Source organism: Sus scrofa, chromosome 3 (assembly GCF_000003025.6).
Source record: "Sus scrofa isolate TJ Tabasco breed Duroc chromosome 3, Sscrofa11.1, whole genome shotgun sequence".
NCBI classification, from domain to species: Eukaryota; Metazoa; Chordata; class Mammalia; order Artiodactyla; family Suidae; genus Sus; species Sus scrofa.
The window spans coordinates 37,915,430-37,935,082 of NC_010445.4; the positions used below are offsets into that span (position 1 = coordinate 37,915,430).

The 19,653-nt window shown below is 51.4% G+C and overlaps 2 protein-coding genes across 7 annotated transcripts in view; one reads left to right on the forward strand and one right to left on the reverse strand.

Annotated features, from left to right (window-relative positions):
* Positions 1 to 3,712, reverse strand: part of DNAJA3 (DnaJ heat shock protein family (Hsp40) member A3) — a 35,909-nt gene extending 32,197 nt beyond the window's left edge. The window contains exon 1 of one of the 2 annotated variants that reach the window (XM_003354626.4): positions 3,435 to 3,712. In XM_003354626.4, the coding sequence (XP_003354674.1) occupies positions 3,435 to 3,645 (211 nt within the window). In that variant the 5' untranslated portion in view covers positions 3,646 to 3,712. The remainder of the gene's footprint in view (positions 1 to 3,434) is intronic. The other variant, XM_003354627.4, reaches the window with a different exon arrangement.
* LOC100513346 (mitochondrial import inner membrane translocase subunit TIM16) overlaps positions 12,669 to 19,653 on the forward strand; it is a 77,522-nt gene continuing 70,537 nt past the window's right edge. The window contains exons 1-3 of one of the 5 annotated variants that reach the window (XM_005662175.3): positions 12,669 to 12,846; positions 15,272 to 15,368; positions 16,167 to 16,241. In XM_005662175.3, coding sequence (XP_005662232.1) covers positions 12,787 to 12,846; positions 15,272 to 15,368; positions 16,167 to 16,241 — 232 coding nt within the window. In that variant the 5' untranslated portion in view covers positions 12,669 to 12,786. Of the gene's footprint in view, positions 12,847 to 14,007; positions 14,137 to 15,271; positions 15,369 to 16,166; positions 16,242 to 19,653 lie in introns of those variants that run through there. The other 4 variants (XM_005662176.3, XM_021086695.1, XM_021086692.1 and 1 more) reach the window with 4 other exon arrangements.

Below are 19,653 nucleotides of genomic sequence, written 5' to 3' on the forward strand. Positions count from 1 at the left end.
TGGGAGACAGGGTCACGCAAAGTGAGAACACACAAGAGGGTCACCGAACCAGGTCTCTCAAGCCATTGCGTGAAGTTCTCATCACTCTTCATGCTGGGACTCGGCTCCTCTCGAGAGGGGCAGGTGTGGGGTGGGCTGTTATGGGCTGGACTGTGTCCCCCCTCGCAAACTCAGATGCTGAAGCCCTACCCTCCCCTGGCCCTGCACCTTAGAATATGACTGTACGTGGAGATGGGGGCCTTTACAGACAACCCTGCCAAAAACATTGATCTTAGACTTTTATAGCCTCCAGAACTGCGAAAAAAATAATTTTCTATTTTTTAAGCCACTTAAACTGTGGCACTCTGCTATGGCAGCCCTATGTATTTATTTATATTCTAATATATCTGTGTACTTACTGTAGGATGTTTTAGCAGCATTCTTGGCCAACGAGCTACCAATAGCAGCCCCAACCCCAAACTGGCCACTAAAAACATCAGACGCTGGCAGACATCCCTGAAGGATAAAATCACCCCCAGCAGAGAACGAGTAAACCTACTCTCAGATGTTCGGGCACATCTTCTCAGGCACCTGCTCTTAAGCTGGAGAAATCAGCGAGGCTAAGGAGGGCTTGAATCCGCACAGATTTCATCTTACGGTCCCCTCTTCTGCTTTCACAAGCACCCGGTTTGGTCGCTACATCATACGATTATCTTTGGTTTGGAGGGACAAAGTCCTTACACATTTAGGAACTGCAGGTACAATGACATAACTAAAGACTCCGTGGTGGAGTTCCTGTTGTGGCACAGTGGTTAACGAATCCGACTAGGAACCAAGAGGTTGCGGGTTCGGTCCCTGCCCTTGTTCAGTGGGTTAACAATCCGGCGTTGCCGTGAGCTGGGGTGTAGGTTGTAGACGCGGCTCGGATCCTGCGTTGCTGTGGCTCTGGCGTAGGCTGGTGGCTACAGCTCCGATTCGACCCCTGGCCTGGGAACCTCCATATGCCACAGGAGCGGCCCAAGAAAAGGCAAAAAAAAAAAAAAAGGATTGGGAGACTACTTAAAATTTAAGTGGGCACAAAAGACAAGCAGGAATGTTGAGCATATCCAGAAAGGGAGCAAGATAAAGGCTAAAGTGACAGGAGAAAGAGCAGAAATCACCAGTAGGCTGGCGGCTACAGCTCCGATTCAACCCCTAGCCTGGGAACCTCCATATGCTGCGGGAGCAGCCCAAGAAATAGCAAAAAGACAAAAAAAAAAAAAAAAAAGTCAGCAAAACCTAAAAAGGTCTACTTTCACTCCTATTGAGAAATACAACATGACATCAAACCAGATAATCCTGAGGTCACCCGTGCAGATTATATTGCTCCATCCATGGGGAACTATTGGTGACAGGAACAGAATTAAAAAATGGGATCGCTTGACCAAAACCACATCCAATCTCTTTGTTCTCTGCTGTATCCCCAGTACCTAGAACAGTACCCAGCACACAACAAGTCCTCAATAAATACCTGCAAGTAAAAATTTTTCAAATAAGAAATGAGAGGCACCAAAGGATTAAAAAAATTCACGTGTGTGTGTGTCTGGCCCCAAAAGGATTAATTCACCCAGGTCAGTCTTTCAGTCTTTCTTGCACACACACACACACACGCGTGCTCTCTCACTCACACACACACACACACAACTTGAGTACTTTTGAGTAGTGTTCACCTTAGAAGGTAATCACATTACTGATACTTTAATGATTGCCTATTACGTAAGCATTACAAAATTGGATCTTCATTAAAAACCTTGTCAGGGCTCTTTAAATAATCATCTTCGTACGCTTACAGATAGTTTAAATTCTAGGGGACACAAACATCTAGCACAATTCAGGCACATATTTGGTTGTTAAATGTTTTCTCCTTCCTTCCTTATCTCACTGAAAGGAAGTCACCCAACACCCTCAGCAAGAAACTCTCAAGGATAAGTACTTAAAAAGCTTAATGTAGGAGTCCCCTGACGGGCTAGTGGGTTAAGGATCATATCTGCTGCCGGGGTATGAGTTCCATCCCTGGCCCGGGAACTTCCACATGCTGCGGCGACAGTCAAAATAAAAAAAAAAAAGGCTTACTATGTATTCATTCTACGTCACCTACAGCAACTAAGAAAGCAGCAGGTTTTGAAACAAGACTCAACCACTTTTTTTTTTTTTTTTTTTTTTTTTTTGTCTTCATGTCTTTTTTTCGGCCGCAAATGTGGCATATGGAGGTTCCCAGGCTAGGGGTCAAATCGAAGCTGTAGCCACCAGCCTACGCCAGAGCCACAGCAACGCGGCATCCGAGCCGCGTCTGCAACCTATACCACAGCTCACGGCAACGCAGGATCCTTAATTCACTGAGCGAGGCCAGGGACCGAACCCGCAATGGTTCTTAGTCGGATTCATTAACCACTGAGCCACGACGGGAACTCCAAGGCTCAACCACTTTATAGCTTTATGACATTCTATGAGTTAACATCTAAGCCTCAATTTCTTTATTTATAAAATAGAATAGGAGGGATCGGGAGCTTGGGCTTATCAGACACAACTTAGAATAAATTTACAAGGAGATCCTGCTGAATAGCATTGAGAACTTTGTCTAGATACTCATGTTGCAACAGAACAAATGGTGGGGGAAAAAATGTAATTGTAATGTATACATGTAAGGATAACCTGACCCCCTTGCTATACAGTGGGAAAATAAAAAAAAAATTATTAAAAAAAATTAAAAAAAAAATAATCACAGTGTCTATCAGATGGAAATGATCCGTGTCTGATAAATAGTAAGTGCTCGATAAATATTAGTTTGCATTTTTATCACAATAACCAACATATGGTCTTCTAAAAAAACACTAAGTGTGCCCTTCGATTTACACCATGTGGTAGAAAGCGTGTAAGCTATGTATGAAAGAACAACGCTGGGTTTGGGACAACTTTCCTTAACTACCTTTATGACCTTGGGCGGGTCAACTCCTCCGCTAGAACCTCGGTTTCCCGTTGTTTAAAATGGGGATGAGGATCCCCACCTCTTGCAGAATTGTTATTACCATCACGTGAGACCCAGCTAGCCCCAGAGCAGGTGCTCACCGAGTAAGCAGTTACCTCTTCCCTTCCGCTCCGGGCTAAAAGATGGAGGGATGGGAACGGAACTGGGCAGAAGACAAGCGGCAAGCTGGAAAGCCGCCTCCAGAAATGTTGACAGAGAGGTGAAGGTTCACCGCTACGGGACGTTTCATCTCCGCCGCCGGAGACTCCACGCAGCTGGGTAACCATTTGGGCCTCCTTCCCTCCTACGTGCCCATCTCCCCAAGCGACTCCGCAGGTAGTTCGGAAGACATGCTCCACACAGCTATCTCCATGGCCGGAGCGAAGCGAAGGACTTGGAGCCCCTCGAAGGTCTTGGAGCCCCTCGCTCGGTCGCTAGAGCCTGCCCTCACCTGTGAGGCTGACACCGGGTCTCAATGTCAGCAGCGCCCGGGCACCGCGAGCTCCGAGCGAAGACGCGAAAGCGGTGACGCTCAGATTCCGCCCGAGCGACGCCCCCACCGCACCCCCCAAGGGCGGCCGGGCCCCTCTCCTCGCTGCAGTCGGCAGCCACGGGGTCCCCACAGCCACCAGCAACAAGCGTGGGGAGCACCGCGCCGCCATCTTGGCCCGGGGACACTGCGCCTGCGCCGCCCGGCTCCTGGCTGCAGCGCCAGGACGACGCACGCGCGCAGCGCCGGTGCTTCCGGGGGCGGGGCCCGCTGCGCTCGCAAGAAGGAATACAAGTGTTGCGCGTGCGCGTCCGAAACCCATGCATTGTTTCCGTAGCCGACGCCGAAATGTGTATAAAAAGTGCTGTTAGGTAACTTGTCTCGAAGAGCCTCGTCATTCTGTACTGGACGATCAAGGCTGCACCTTTTCTGTTTAAGGACGTGGTTGAGTGTAGCCGAATGTAACTGGTCTGAGGGTTCCCGCAAGGGGCGGGACTACAAATCCCGGCGCGCAAAGGACCGTCAGTCCTGGAGATCCCATCATGCAATGCTCGGCTTCTTTCTTCTTGACCCTGAGACTTAGTTCAGCTTGCCGGGCCCTTAATCACCCGGAGTTCGCATGAGCTGCTGGAGTCTCTGCCTTACTCCCAAAGCCAGGCTTCGCGCTCACTTTTCCTCTGGCTGATTCCCCGGGAGCAGATCTTTGATCGCCCAACTCTCTGCCAAGCGCGTAATCTCTCCAAACCTGTAGAGACCTTGCGGATTGCGGAATGAGAGCCAAGCTACACAAAAACGAATTTTAAAACGTTCTGATCCCTTAGTGTCACGCACGTTCTAAAATGTTAGGGATAAAATGATGAACGACACACCATCCCTGCTTTGGAGGCGCACAAGATGAATAGAGGGACAGGCTCCTTAACAAATAAGAGTACATGATCAATAATATGGAAGGTATAGGGAGTTCCTGCTGTGGCACGGCAAGTCAAGGCTCCTGTGTTGTCTCTGTGGCAGCGGATTCCATCCCCGGTCTAGCGCGGTGGGTTAAGTTGTCGTAGCTGTGGGGAATTGCAGCTGCGGCTCAGTTTGGATTGCTGGCCTGGGAACTTCCATAAGTCATGGGTGCAGCCAAAAAAGGACAGTAGGGAGTTCCCCTTGTGGTGCAGCGAAATGAACCGGACTAGTATCCATGAGGACACAGGTTCCATCCCTGGCCTCGCTCAGTGGGTTAAGAATCAGGCATTGCGAGTGAGCTGTGGTGTAGGTTGCAGACGCTGCTTCTCGGATCCCACTTTGCTGTGGCTGTGGCATAGGCAGGCAGCTGTAGCTCTGATTCGACCCCGAGTGTGGGAACTTCCATATGCTGCGGCTGTGATAGCCAAAAAAAAAAAAAAGAAAGAAGGAAAGTAATAATATCAAAAGTATAAACAGTGTTATAGGCACCCAGGTGAGGGAGTTTCTCAAACAAGTCGGGGGCATTGGGGTGTCAGGGAAGGCATCTGAGAGGTAACATTGGAGTTGGACTTTGGTGAAAAGAGCATCAGGTAAAGACGGAGGGGCAGAGGATTCCAAGTAGCAAGAACTTCAAAAGCAGATTCTCTAAATCAAACATATTTAATTTAAAAAAGTATTTAAAAGCAGATGTCTGAAGGGCATTCCCATAGTGCCTCATCAGAAACGAATCCGGGGAGTTCCCGTCATGCCGAAGCAGAAACAAATCCAACTAGGAACCATGAAGTTGTGGATTTGGTCCCTGGCCTCGCTCAGTGGGTTAAGGATCCAGCATTGCCGTGAGTTGTGGTGTAGGTTGCAGACGCGGCTCTGATCCCGAGTTGCTGTGGCTCTGATGTAGGCCGGCAGCTACAGCTCCGATTCGACCCTAGCCTGGGAACCTCCATATGCCGTGGGTGTGGCCCTATAAAAGGCAAAAAAAAAAAAAAAAAGGAAGGGAACCTGAGGTCTCCTGGAAGGGTTTAAGACGATCTGTTCTCCTTGCTCCTGCCATCATCAAACCTGAAATTTTTGTGTATGTCGATGTTGGTCTGGGGAAAGAACCATAGCTGACATCAATCTAACTCTCCTCAGGCTCTGAGATTGAAAGAAGGTTAAAAAACCACTAGTCCAGTGACCAGTACAGTCACAAGTCTAGTTACAAGGCTGTTGTAAACTGCAAGGAATGTTGAGAGTTTGGGTTATGGAATGGAGAGGACGGAAGTGAGCAAGGGACATTCTAGGCAAAATGGGAAAAGCCATGGGGTTGGAAGTGGGGAAAAGAGTTTGTTTAGGAGGAAGTTCCTGTTGTGGCTCAGTGGAAACGAATCTGACTAGTATCCATGAGGACACAGGTTCGATCCCTGTCCTTGCTCAGTGGGTTGAGGATCCGGCATTGCTGTGAGCTGTGGTGTAGGTCACAGACAAGGTTTGGATCTGGCCTTGCTGTGGCTGTGGTGTAGGCCGGCCACTGCAGCTCCAGTTCAACCCCTAGCCTGGGAATCTCCATATGCCGCAGGTGCAGCCCCCAAAATACACACTCATATGCACAGAGTTTAGGAGTTCCTGCTGTGGCTCAGTGGATCAGACAGGTTTCATTGCCAGCCCAGCACAGTGGGTTAAGGGTTGAGAGTTGCCTTAGCTACAGTGTAGTATGCAACTGCAGCTTGGATCTGCTCCCTGGCCTGGGAACTCCACATGGCTGCCACACGGTGACCAAAAATGAAAAAAAAAAAAAGTTTGTTTAACATATTCAACAAATATTTAAATGTCCCCAGCATAGTGAATAAGAGTAGGAGCTCTGGGGTCAGACTGCCTGAGACTGAATCTCAGCTCTGCCACTTACCTGCTGTGTATACTTGGGCAACTTATTCTACATCTCTGTGCCACAGTTTCCTTTCTCTAAAATGGGGAACATAACAGTAACCACCTCAAAGGATCATCTAAGAAGAGAATTCTGGAGTTCTCTTGTGATGCAGCAGGTTAAGGATCCAGCATCTTCACTGCACCTGCAGAGGCTCAGTTTGCTGCTGCGGCAAGGGTTTGTTCCCTGGTCCAGGAACTTGCACATGCCACGGGTGCAGCCAAAAAAAAAAAGGAGAGAGTGTGATAATCCATGTAAAGCCTTACTGTAGGAGTTCCCGTCGTGGCTCAGTGGTTAACGAATCCGACTAGGAACCATGAGGTTGCAGGTTCAATCCCTGGCCTTGTTCAATGGGTTAAGGATCCTGCGTTGCCATGATCCCATATTCGTGAGGCTCTGGCGTAGGCTGGTGGCTACAGCTCTGATTAGACCCCTAGCCTGGGAACCTCCCAAGAGAATGGCAAAAAGACAAAAAAAAAAAAAAAAAAAAAAAACCTTACTGTACTTGGCACCTAGTAGGTTAGTCTTATGTGCCGGCCTCTGTATTAAGCACTGGGAATGCCAAGCATAACTCAGACACCTACTTGCCCACAGGGAGCTAAGAATCTAAGGGGAGGAGGATGCTGGTTGAGACGTAGGAGCTTTCAGGAATAAAGCTGAAAACAGAGCCCAAGGGACGGCCATTTACATCTCAGAGTCAGTTAGGAACTACAGGAGCGCTCACTAATATGAAAACTTGCTCAGCTCAGCTTGGTAACTTCCTCATTTGTTGGCATTTTAGTCCCCCATCTATTTCCCCACAGTGATTAAGAGTCAAGATCCTCCACATTGAATAGGAGATTGTTCTTGTTTTAGGGGGTAGCAGGAAGGCCAATTGCTGGGGGGCCCCTATTTCCTCCTATGAAGCAGAGAGTCCTGAGGGAATGGAGTGAGTCAGCGTCGCTATTAAAGGAGGGGAAAACCGGAGTTCCCGTTGTGGCACAGCAAAAACGAATCCAACCAGGAATGATGAAATTTTGATTTCAATCCCTGGTTGCGCTCAGTGGGTTAAGTATCCAGCCTTGCCGTGACCTGTGTGTAGGTCGCAGACATAGCTCAGATCCCTTGTTGCTATGGCTGTGGTGTAGGCCAGCAGCTGTAGCTCCGATTCAACTCCTAGCCTGGGAACCTCCATATGCCACGGGTGCAGCCCTAAAAAGACAAAAAGACAAAAAAAGAGGAGAAAACTGCCCTGGACAGAACACATGAAGCTTCTGGCAAGACTCCCTAGTGAGAGTGGCTTTGGCCTGTGTGTGTTTCTCTCACTGCTGTCACCACAGAAAAACAATTTAGTAAAACAATTTAGTAATTGTAATTACAAACTTGGGACATCACAGTAGTGATTCTTGGTCTGTGCCTCCTGAATCATCTTGAGTTGATGGTGGTCTGGGGACAATAAATATCCTTTTTTTTTTCTGGCTGCACCTGCAGCATATAAAAATTCCTGGGTCAGGGATGGAACCTGTGCCACAGCAGTGACACAGGCTGCTACAGTGACAGCACAGAATTCTTAACCCGCTGCATCACAAGAGAACTCAAAATTTTGTGCTTCTTTTAAAAGATTTTGCCAGTTAATTGGAAAATTCAAAATAAAGGACTGGATGTAGTAAAACTTAAGAGCCCCAGAATACACATGTCCGCCCCCATAAACAACAAAATAACACAAAGTGAACTGTCATGTTTTTCCCAATTTTTGAAATGTATTTTGTTGTTTAATTGCTCCTGTGCTGAGATAACTACACTTGCCCTTCCGTACCATCTCCTGAAATAAACAAGGCAGGGCTTATATATAAATACACAAAAAAATTATGTATATATATATATTTTTTGGCCACACACATGGCATGCAGAAGTTCCCAGGCCAGGGATCAAACCTGTGGTGCTAGGACAGCAACCTGAGCTGCTGCAGTGACAGCACCAGATCCTCAACCCTCTGCACCACAAGGAAACTCCCTAAAAATGTTTTTTTTCTATCACACCTGCAGCATAGGGAAGTTCCCAGGCTAGGGGTGGAAATGGAGCTGCAGCTGAGGCCCACAATGCAGTTCATGGCAAAGCCAGATCCTTAACCCATAGAGTGAGGCCAGGGATTGAACACACATCCTCATGGATACTAGTTGGGTTCTTTTTTTTTTTTTTTTTTTTTTTTTTTTTTTTTTTTGCCTTTTCTTGGGCCGCTCCTGCAGCATATGGAGGTTCCCAGGCTAGGGGTCCAATCGGAGCTGTAGCCGCCAGCCTACGCCAGAGCCACAGCAACACAGGATCCGAGCCGCGTCTGCAACCTACACCATAGCTCACGGCAACACCGGATCGTTAACCCACTGAACAAGGGCAGGGATCGAACCCACAACCTCATGGTTCCCAGTCGCATTCGTTTCCGCTGCACCATGACGGGGACTCCCTAAAAATGTTTTCAATGTGTGTTTTAATAAACAACCATTTCAGGGGCAGATAACTAGATCTAAATTTGTTGTCGGCAGTGAAGCTGGGTCCAGCTTGTAAAAATTCTCATTAATGGAAACAACTGACCTGACGAAAGATTAAGTGAACATCATGTTGGAAACTTTTTGTTGTTGTTGTTTTTAGCCTTGCCCGAGGCATGCAGAAGTTCCCAGGCCAGGGATCAATCCCATGCCACAGCTGTAACCAGAGCCACAGCTGTGAAAACACCAGATCCTTAACCCACTGAGCCATGAGGGAACTCTGGAAACTTCTCTTCCTTCTTTCTTTAATTTTTGTCTTTTTAGGGGCACACCTGCAGCATATGGAGGTTCCCAGGCTAGGGGTCGAATCGGAGCTGTAGCTACCAGCCTACACCACAGCCACAGAAACGCCAGATCCAAGCCGCGTCTATAACCTACACCACAGCTTATGGCAACGCTGGATCCTTAACCCACTGAGAGAGGCCAGGGATTGCACCTGCGTCCTCATGGATGTTAGTCAGATTCATTTCCGCTGAGCCATGATGGGAACTCCTGGAAACTTCTTTTCTTTGGCATCACAGTTAAAATAAAGACACATCATCCTAAGGCTCTTCAGTTTTTTCAGGTGTGGATTTTTTGCTTTCTTCTTGCTCGTTTTTCTTTCTGCTGATGTCCCTTCCTTAAGTTACAGGAAGTGTTTCGAGTTTTCTTGAATGAGGACTTCACTATATTGGACTCCCAAATTCTTATTTGCTATTATGCTATTTAAAAATTTTTTTTTGTTTGTTTGTTTGTCTCTTTAGGGCTATACCTGCAGCAGATGGAGGTTCCCCGGCTAGGGGTCCAATTGGAGCTGTAGTGCCACTCCGCACCACAGCCACAGGAATGCCAGATCTGAGCCACGTCTGTGACCTATACCACAGCTCGCGGCAATACCGAATCCTAGACCCACTGAGCGAGGCCAGGGATCGAACCCGTGACCTCATGGTTCCTAGTCGGATTCATTTCTGCTGCGCCATGATGGGAACTCCTAATTTTAACTATTTTGGCCACACCTGAAGCATGCAGAAGTTCTGGGTCCAGGGCTCAAGCAGGGGCCACAGCACTGACCTGAGCCAAGTCAGTAAGACTGCAGGATCCTTAACCCACTGAGCCACTAGGGAACTCCTCTTGTTCATTATTAATTACCCTTGGAAATAGGACCTGAGAAATCGAAATCATCCCTCCAGGCACCAAACTAACAAGACACTCCCTTTACTGAAATTTGATCCACATTTTGATCTGACTTTCAGAGTAGAGAAGTGTCATCTTTTTTTTTTTTGGCCATGCCCTTGGCATGCGGAACTTTCCAGGCCAGGGATTGAACGAACAGCGCAGAAGTGACAATGCTGAATAACTGCCAGCCACCAGGGAACTCCGCCAGCCCCTGTGAGCTATGTGGAGATGTAGTGTTGCTGCATCCTTCCATTTTGCAAGAGATGTTGAAATCCAAACTTCCTTGAAGCTTCCCAGTTTTTCATTTTTATTTTTGTTTGCTTTTTTAGGGCTGCATCTGTGGCATATGCAGTTCCCAGGCTAGGGGTTGTATCAGAGCTACAGCTGCCAGCCTACGCCACAGCCACAGCAACACAGGATCCGAGCCGCATCTGCGACCTACACCACAGTTCACCACATGCCAGATCCTTAACCCACTGAGCAAGGCCAGGGATTGAACCTGCATCTTCATGAATATTATCCGGGCTTGTTAACTGCTGAGCCGTGAAGGGGAGCTTCCCATTTTTTTTTCTTTTTTCTTTTTAGGGCCTCACCCACAGCATATGGAGGTTCCCAGGCTGGGGGTTTAATCGGAGCTACAGCTGCCGGTCTATGCCACAGCCACAGCAACGCCAGATCCAAGCCACACCTGCGACCTACACCACAGCTCATGGCAACACTGGATCCTTAACCCACTGAGCAAGGCCAGGGATCGAACCTGCAACCTCATGGTTCTTAGTTGGATTTGTTTCCGCCGTACCACGATGGGACTCCGAAGCTTCCCAATTAAAAAAAATAATTTTTTTCCTTTTAAGGCTGCAGCTGTAGAAGTGGAAGTTCCCAGCAAAAGGGTTGAATCAGAGCTGCAGCTGATGGCCTATACCACAGCCACAGCAAGGCCTGATCCAAGCTGCACGTACAAACTATGCTACAGCTCATGGCAATGCTGGATCCTTAACCAGCTGAGCAAGGCCAGAGATCCAACCCACATCCTCATGGATACCAGTCAGGTTCTTAACCCACTGAGCCACAGTGGGAACTCCAAAGCTTTCCAATTTTTAAAACATATCTGTAGGAGTTTCTGCTGTGGCACAACAGGATCATCAGCATCTCTGCACTGTGGCAGAGTGGGTTAATGACCTGGCTTGTCTCTGTGAAGGCACCAGTTCAGTCCTAGGCCCAGAGCAGTGGGTTAAGGATCTAACATTGCAGGATCCCTGTAGGTTGCAGCTGTGGCTTGGATTTGATCCCTGGCCCAGGAACTTCCATATGCTGCAGGTGCAGCCATTAAAAAAGAAAAAAAAAAAAGTTAAAATAATTTTATGGTTTTTTTTTTTTTGGCCACAATTAGGAAAACAAACAAACAAACAGACCAAAAGCATTATCTGCAGTAATTGAACACCATAACCACCTCAAGACCACACTGATGGTGCCTTTTCCAAAGCTGCTGGAGTTCCAGTCTGAAGAGGATGCTGCACTCAGTGGCTGCCAGACTGCTTACAATTCCAAATCACAGGCCTCAGTCACCTCTGCTGACATCTCTTTTTAAACTTACAGAGATCAAAGTCGCTCTTCACTCAAATAAGTGGCCTCTGTGTCGTCCCAGTTTACCTGGAGAAAAGACCTTGCATTTTGGGGCCCATTCGCGCTCACCACCAGGCCAAACCTTCAGAATTGCCCTCTAGGTACACTGCCTGGGTTGAGGCTGTTTTCTGCAGCAAGCTGAAGAAGGTGAATTTTCACAGCAGCTGGCCATTGAGACCAATCATTTGCATTCCTCGGATCAAAGTCCCTTTTCCAGACACGCCCGAGCAGGTGTTTTCTGTCTGTTCTCAGCAGAAAGCACATTCTGGAGTCACAGAGTCAGTTTTCAAAGTGATGAGAAATGATTGTGGAACAAATGGCCCCAGGTGGAATGAACTTGCTGTCTTCTCTTCAGATTTGTCCAGGGACAAAGCAAGCAGCGCCGGTTGGGCATATCTGCTATTTAAGAGATTCTCCACAGCCCTTATCTTTCGCTCTTTCTGCTTATCTGTAATTGACTGATTTCCTGCGAGGAGGCTAGCCCCATCAAGCCCAAGGCCTGCAGCAAAGACTTGCCCTAATAAGGGGACGCTGAAGGCCCCATCCCCGCTCTCACCGAGACCGCCTGATCTAAGAGTGGGTGGTATGCGGAGCCTTTAGACTAGGCCCCACAGACAAGGATGTGCATCAGACCTGGGCTCCCCTTCGCTGCCACGTTCAAGTGTGACCTGGGCCAACGGTGCCTCTCTCCCTAAAAGCCTTCTCTGAAATGTAGCTAATTCATTTTTGCCCTCTCCTCCCTGGGAAGGGCATGCCCCGCACACACACTCGAAAGCCTCCCGGTGCAAATCGCTGCACACAAACTCACAGCTGCAGCCCCCATTCCGGTACGCCCTGCTGGGCCGGGGGCGGACAGCGCGCCGCACGTGACCTCCCCGCCCGCGCCGCAAGTCTTTGGGTACTGGGGCGTGGCCGCGGGAGGCAGCCGAGCGGCGATTGGTAGATGGGCGGGGCCTTCGGCCTGCGCGCGGAGGGAGAGAGGCTGGGGGCGTGGTCCGGCGGGCCGGAGTGGGCTGCGATTGGCCTGGGGCTCGTCCGGGCGTGGCCGCGAGCGTCTGGCTGCGGGTGGGGCCGGAGGCGGCGGGAGTCGCGGCTGCTTGCAGTGCACCTGAGAGCCTACGCCCGAGTCCTCGAAGCTGCGCCCGCCGCGGTCCTAGCAGCCATGAACCGCTTCAAGGTGTCCAAGTTTCGGCACACGGAAGCTCGGCCGCCCCGCCGGGAGGTGAGCCTGGATGCTGTCGCCCCTTGCCTGGCGGCTCCCCCTCCCCTGGCCCTGCAAGGGACCCCCGGAGCCTGCCTGACCCGGGGCGCCCCCTTCAGGCCCGGGCCAGCGTCTGGGCCGTCCGGTTGCCGCCCGGCAGTCAGAGCCTGGCGTTCTTGGGACACTCTACATTCTGAATGAGCCTCGCGGTCTGCTGGCCCGGATGCCTTGCCCCAGGGACCCCCGAGGCGGTGCAGCCCGCCTGGCGGGGCTGAGGCCTGAGGCCTACGAGGCAGCCTGCTTTCCCGGCTTCCGGTCGGCCTCGACCCGAAGCCACGGCTCCTCCTTCCTGACGCCCAGATCGCCCGTGCCCTGGGCCTGGGTGTGAGAGAGATGCCCTTTTCTGCCTTGGCCTCGGCTAGTCTGGGTGTGTCTGCTGGAGAAGGGGAGCTCCTCGGCCAGAGGCGCGCCCCTCCCTCGGGTTTCCGCCGGCGCTTCCTCGGCGCTTCCTCTCGTGGCTGGCCAGAGCTCTTCCCTTACTAGGGGTGATGCTGCCAAGGGCTGGGTGGGGCCTGGGGAAACCCCAGCAGGTGGAGCCCAGAGGAAGAGCTGAACCAGGTGGTGGTGGGCACCTCGAATCCCTAGAAGGGCAGCAAGCCTGATGAAGGACTTGCTTCAGAGATGATACCAGCCCTAGTCTGCAGTGAAACATTATTTGAAAGGACTGGGAAGAAAGGTCTTCCAATAAATGGCCAAGGAACTGACCTCTGGGGACCCCCTCTGGGGCCATCGCACATCAAAGTAGCCTGCAGCAGAAGTCTGGCTTTTATTCTCTGGGCAGTATTTCCTGGGCGCGTCCCATGTGCAGTGTCCAGCTGCTGAAACCGCAGTGGTGAACACAGCAGCATTTCCCTTCCTCTGTGGTGCTTACAGTTTCATGAGGGAGACAGCCAGCAAGCAGACAGACATGCAAGGGCGATGCAGCTTTTAATAAGTGCATTGGGGGAGTTCCCTGGTGGCTCAGCGGGTTAAGGATCCAGCATTGTCACTGCTGTGGTTCTGATTACAGCTGTGGCATAGATTTGATCCCTGGCCTGTGAACTTCTGCGTCCCATGGGTGCAACCACCAAAAAAATAAAATAAAATAAAATAAAAATTGCGCTGAAGAACACACATGAGGCTAGCCTGAAAATGGAGATGAACCTAGAGGTGGGGTTAACGTCCATCCGGTGGTTCACGAAGGCTCCTGGAAGGAAGTGACATTTAAGCTAAGGCAGGAAGGGTGAGAAGAAGCCAGCCATGGGAGGAATGGTGAGAAAGAGCCTGGTGGAGGAAGGAGAGTGGGCCAGGGTGGATGGCGTCCGCTGAGTCCATAGCGGTCGTGGTCCTGCAGAGCCGGAGGGCCACAGGAAGCTGGGGTTTATTCTGAGTGCGATGGGAAGTCATTGAAAGCTTGAAGTGGGGGGTGGTGGAGAGGTTCTGGCGTTTGCTTTAAGCCCGCCTCTCTGAGGCAGCTAAGTTCTGCTTGCAGAGGTCTGGCCCTGGGGCTTGCTCCCGGGTGGGCCTCAGTCCAGCAAGGTAAACGGACAGGCATGGAACTAAGGATTACAGGGAGAGCTTAAAATAGTTTCAATGTCAGGGAGCTGGGAGAGCAGGTGATCTGTTCTTCTTTTCAAAGAGATTTCCTTTGCCTCTGTTTGTACAGTAAACACGAAGCGGGAGGGAAGACTAACGCGGCAGGTGAACGTTGAAATAGAGACTTGGGGGCTGGGGGTGGTTTCTGGGACTCTGTAGGTGGGCGGGCTGGGAAAAGCGGGTGCTCGATTCGGAGTGGCAGGGCCGGGTGCTGCTCAGATACCAACAGAAAGCATTAGGAGAAAGGGTCCCTCTGCTCCTGCACGTGGTGCGTAGTTAACATTATTGCCTTTTCATGGGGGTGCATCGTTCACCCGTCTGTGGGACTTCATGGAAAGGCCTTTATTTTCCCTCTGAGCTTGGGCATTCTCTCCTGGGGCTGGGAGGAGACTCCGTCCCTGGCGGGGGCCTTCAACATGCAGCGGAGGAAATCAAGTCTGTCTTCTTAGGTGCTCACTTCTCCTTTCTTGGCTTCTCTCTCACTTTTGCAGAATCCCCCTCCCCCTCCCAATACCCGCACTGCCCAATTAGCTTCTTGATTTCCTTCAGCCTGAACTTCCTCTGACAGCTCCCTCCCCCTTATTATAGAACTTGCTTAATAAGCAAAGTCAAACCCTTTATGACAGGTTATTGCTTCAAGGACATTTTGTATTTTCTCAGTGATTGGGTGAGCAGGGCTAGGGTTCAAGCCAAAGGAATGCATTTCTAATGGTGTAGCTTTAAAGCCGAGTTCCCTGGATTATGCCCTGTGCTCTCCTCCCTGCTTCAGGTAGAGCCCTGGTCAGTGCATTTTTTTGTCCTTTATTTTCAGGCCTGGATCAGTGACATCCGAGCGGGAACTGCCCCCTCGTGTGGGAACCACATCAAATCCAGTTGCAGCTTGATTGCATTCATCTCTGACCGCCCAGGTAGGGAGATGCCCAAGGTTGTGGAGATCCCGACCTTGTTGCCCTAGTAGAGGTGACTAGGTCACCTCTCTTCTGGCAGGCTCATTGTAGGCCAGAGGCTCAGAAGGGGGCCTTTTGGGGCTCAGACCTGCGGAACTGGTCAGTGTGCAGTAGGCGGATGGACTTTGATTAGTGCACACGTTGTGTAAACCGTGTTGGCTGTGATCTTCAAGACTGGCCGGGAGGGGCTGTCGATGTTACTTCCAGTTGTCCCCGTATGTGACCCCCTCCTCGTCTGCGGGCAGCGGGAATCAGTAGGAACACAGGAGCTCCCAGTGTTAGTTGGGACTCTTGGTTACTTGTGATAACTCAGACCTCAAATTAACTTAAGCAGAAAATGGATTCCTTTTTGGTTTCTACAACCAACGATCCAGGGGCTTCAGGCAGAGCTGTATGGAGCTGTATCCTGACCTCTCTCCTTGCCGCTCAGCTCTGCTGCCCTTGGGTCGTGGCTTCTCTCTCAAGTGCAGCTGGGAAGGGTGGCAACTGGTGGCCTCAAGCTGACTGCTAACGGCCCACAGTGACATAAAGAGACAACTTTTTCCCCAAGTGTCTTTGCGCAGTCAGTGTCACAGGAGGCCCTAGCACGGGGCAGGAACCTAACCCTGGTCCAATCACTCTGTCCAAGAGGATGTGTCCTAGCTTAGTGGTGGCTCCGTGAAGGTCCGAGGCTGAGCTTTGAGTCCTGTGTCCTGTGGGAGCCCTGGGCAGTAAATCCCCATTAGGCCTGAAGTCAGAGCCTCTGTGTTTGTTCAATAGGTGTCCTGGGCATCGTGCCTCTTGAAGGCCAGGGAGAGGACAAGAGACACGTGACCCACCTGGGCTGCCATTCAGGTGAGTGGGGACTGGACCCAGGAAGCCTGGAACTTGACCCTCCCTCCCTGGGGCCAGGGCTTCATGCTCACCTGGTCCCATGGCCCTGGGGCTTGCCAGGTCCCCCCCCCATTACCCTCACTGCACTTTCTGACGGACCGGGTCTAGATTGGAAAGCTGGCTCCTGGGCGGAGGGGAGGGAGGCTGGGTGCTCCAGGTGGTCAAGCCAGAGGAGGGGGCTGTGCCTCGGCCAGTGCCAGGCTGCAGGCTGCTGCTGGCTCCCTGTCACTGCAGACGACTCGGCGCTCTGAAGTTCTTAGCTCTGTGTCCTCGCCTGGAGCCCAGGAGACCAGCTCTCACCACCAGGCATCCTCCTCAGCCAGGCTGCCAGGGGCCCTCCGGGGGTGGGTGGCAGAGCTGCAGTGCCAGAGATGGGCCCTCACACAGAGAGCTTTTGTCCACCGCTGCAGCTGCTTCTGGGGGCGCCCAGCAGCCACCTGGCAGCCCGCCGGCTTTGAGGGAACACTTCGCTCCCCTTGGGCTCTAGCAGCGCCGGCCGGGCTGCCTCCTCCTTCCCTGTCCAGCTGCGGTGGCCATGGGCCCAGACCCTCTGGCCTGCGTCCTGTTGGGCAGCTTTGGGTGAGGGGAGGACGCTAATCCTTGGTCCCTGGCCTGGGGGTGCAGCTGACTTGAAGGGTCCTAATGACAGTGGTGGCAGTTAATAAAGTGACAGTAGCGAAGATGGGTGGAGCACTCCCTGGGGCTAAGTGTGTTATCTGCCTTTTCTCATCTAATCCTTTTCGAAAACTTGAAACAACTTTACGGAGGTATCATGTAACTACTATAAACACTACTTGTTTTAGGTGAAGAATTTGATGGCTTTTATTAAAGCTACAGGGCTGCGTCCAGCTTTCCAACGTTTCCTCGTTCCCCCTTTGCAGTTAATGTGTTAACTCTCTGTGCCTCGGGTGCTGCAGCCTCAGGCATCCGTCGAGCTTTCTGCCTCTGCAGCGGGGGCCGCAGGCTACTGTGTGGCCGGAGCTGGCCTGCTGCCTGCCTTTGTAAATAGTTTTGTTGGAACACAGCCACGCCTCTTCACTGCCTTACTGTCTGGGGCTGCTTTTTCCAACAACCGTGGAGTTGAGACAGAGACCGTATGTCCATCAAAGCCTAAAACGTCTCCTATCTCCCCCTGAACAGGAGAACGTTTGCTGGTTTCTACTCCACAGACTGGCTTTTTCTGGATGCTTTGCATCAATGGACTCACACCATACATGGTCTGTAGAATCTGCTCCCTTTCATTTGCCATAATGTTTTCACAGCCCATCTATACTGGAGGATGTAGATGAAGTTCACTTTTTTTTTTCTTTCTGTCTTTTCAGGGCCACACCTGCAGCATGTGGAAGTTCCCAGGCTAGGGGTTGAATTAGAGCTATAAGTGACAGCCTCTACCACAGCCACAGCCATGCAGGATCCGAGCCACATCTGTGACCTGCACCACAGCTCACGGCAACACCAGATCCTTAACCCACTGAACAAGGCCAGGGATCAACCCTGAGTCCTCATGGATACTAGACAGGTTTGTTACCCCTGAGCCGTGATGAGAACTTTGCATCTCTGCATCCGTTTTTTTCTCATCCTTTTTTTTTTTTTTTTTTTTTTTTTTTTGACTGCACCATGGCACATGGAAGTTCATGGGCCAGGGATCGAATCTGAGCTGCAGCTGTGATTTTGGTGTGGCAACACCGGATACTTTAACCCACTGTGCCGGGCTAGGATTGAACCAGTGCCTCTGTGGAGACAAACCAGACCATTAACCCACAGCGCCACAACGAGAACTCCATCCATTTTTTTTTTTTTTCTTTTACAGCCACACCACAGGCAGATGGAAGTTCCCAGCTAGGGGTGAAATTGGGTCTGTAGCTGAGGGCTACACCACAGGCACAGCAACACCAGATCTGAGCCCCATCCGCAACGTAGACTGCCGCTTGCGGCAATGCCAGGTCCTTAACCCACTGAGCAAGGCCAGGAATCAAACCCGAATCCTCATGGATGCTAGTCAGATTTGTTCCTGCTGCCCCATAATGGGAAGCCCCCTGAAGTAGGTTTTTAAACAACCCATTTTCAGCTAAGAAAACTGAGGCTCAAAGAGGTTATGAGCTTAGCAATACTGGTGCTGCTGCTGGCAGAGCCAGAATTGGAACCCAGGTGTTTTTAGGCACTGTGCTATTTGCTTTTTCATACTTTTTCCTTTGGGGAAGCTAACCCCCATTGGTGGTGTCTGCAGGGTGGTGAGCTCTCTGTTACGAGGGGGCTTCAAGCGGAAGCTGGACCAGGCTTCTGTTGGTGGATTGTAGCCTCACTGCAGCTCCAGCTCTCCAGGGCCTCTCCCCGCAGGCCCTCCCTTACGCGGAGGTTGCTCTGGGGTGGCTGAGCTCCAGCGCCTCAGAGCCTGCCCTCGGGGCACCAGGCTGATCCTGCCCTCTTAGGTGTTGGGGTGGGGAGGCTCTGTGGCCTGGGTTCTGGCTTCTGCCCTGACTTGGGCATCCTGCCTTTGGGGATGCCTCTGTCTCTCGGCTCAGGGCCCTTTGGTCTAGGGAAGCAGAGGGCTGAGAAGCATCTCAAGAGCGTTTCTGCGCTCTGGGCTGTGGGTGGTGGCTGGGGGCCAGCTCTGATTAGGGAGAGGCTGCATGTTGTGCAGAGGATGTAGGTTCTGAAGCCAGACTGCCTGGCTGATCCCTCAGCCTTGCCCTTGCTTAACTGTGCAGCTCTGGCCAAGCTACTTAACCCCTCTGTCCTTGGGTCCTCCTCTGCAGCTGGGGATGTTGCTTCACTGCCATCCTGGTGGGTCCTTGTGAGGATTTGGTGAGACAATGCGTGATGGGCCGCATCACCACTTCTCATTGCCTTGGGCAGGGTGGGCTTTGCACCCAGCCTGGACCCCGCCCTGTCTATCAACGAGCCCATAGGGCGGGGTGGCAGGGGTTCTGTGGCCACAACCTGGGCTGGGGTATCCCAAGGAGTACCTGTCCCCATCTGTCCCTTTTTCTCCTGGTCTCCTCTGGGGGATGCTCATGATCTGGCTCTGGACTGGGAGGAGAGGAAAGTGTCCCTGCCCGGCTCCCCCGAGGCGGCTGGCCAAAGGGGTAGTCCCTGTGCTCCTTGCTCTGGTGACTCGGGCCAGGCCATCCTTGCATCCCCTGCCAGCCAGAGCCCTGGGCCTCTTCCCTGCTCTCTGAACCCCCTAGTCTCGTTTCCCCCTGGGTTCTGGCTTGCCTCCCCTCCTGCCTCCTCCCCCTGCCCCCAAGCGGTGCAGTTCAGTTCTTTGGTTGCCAAGAGCTGAGACCCACTCCGGTCCACTTGCACCAAAAAGGGATTTAGTGGGAGACTTGGGAAGCGTCCAGAGCTGAGGGAACAGCTGGACGCACAGGCC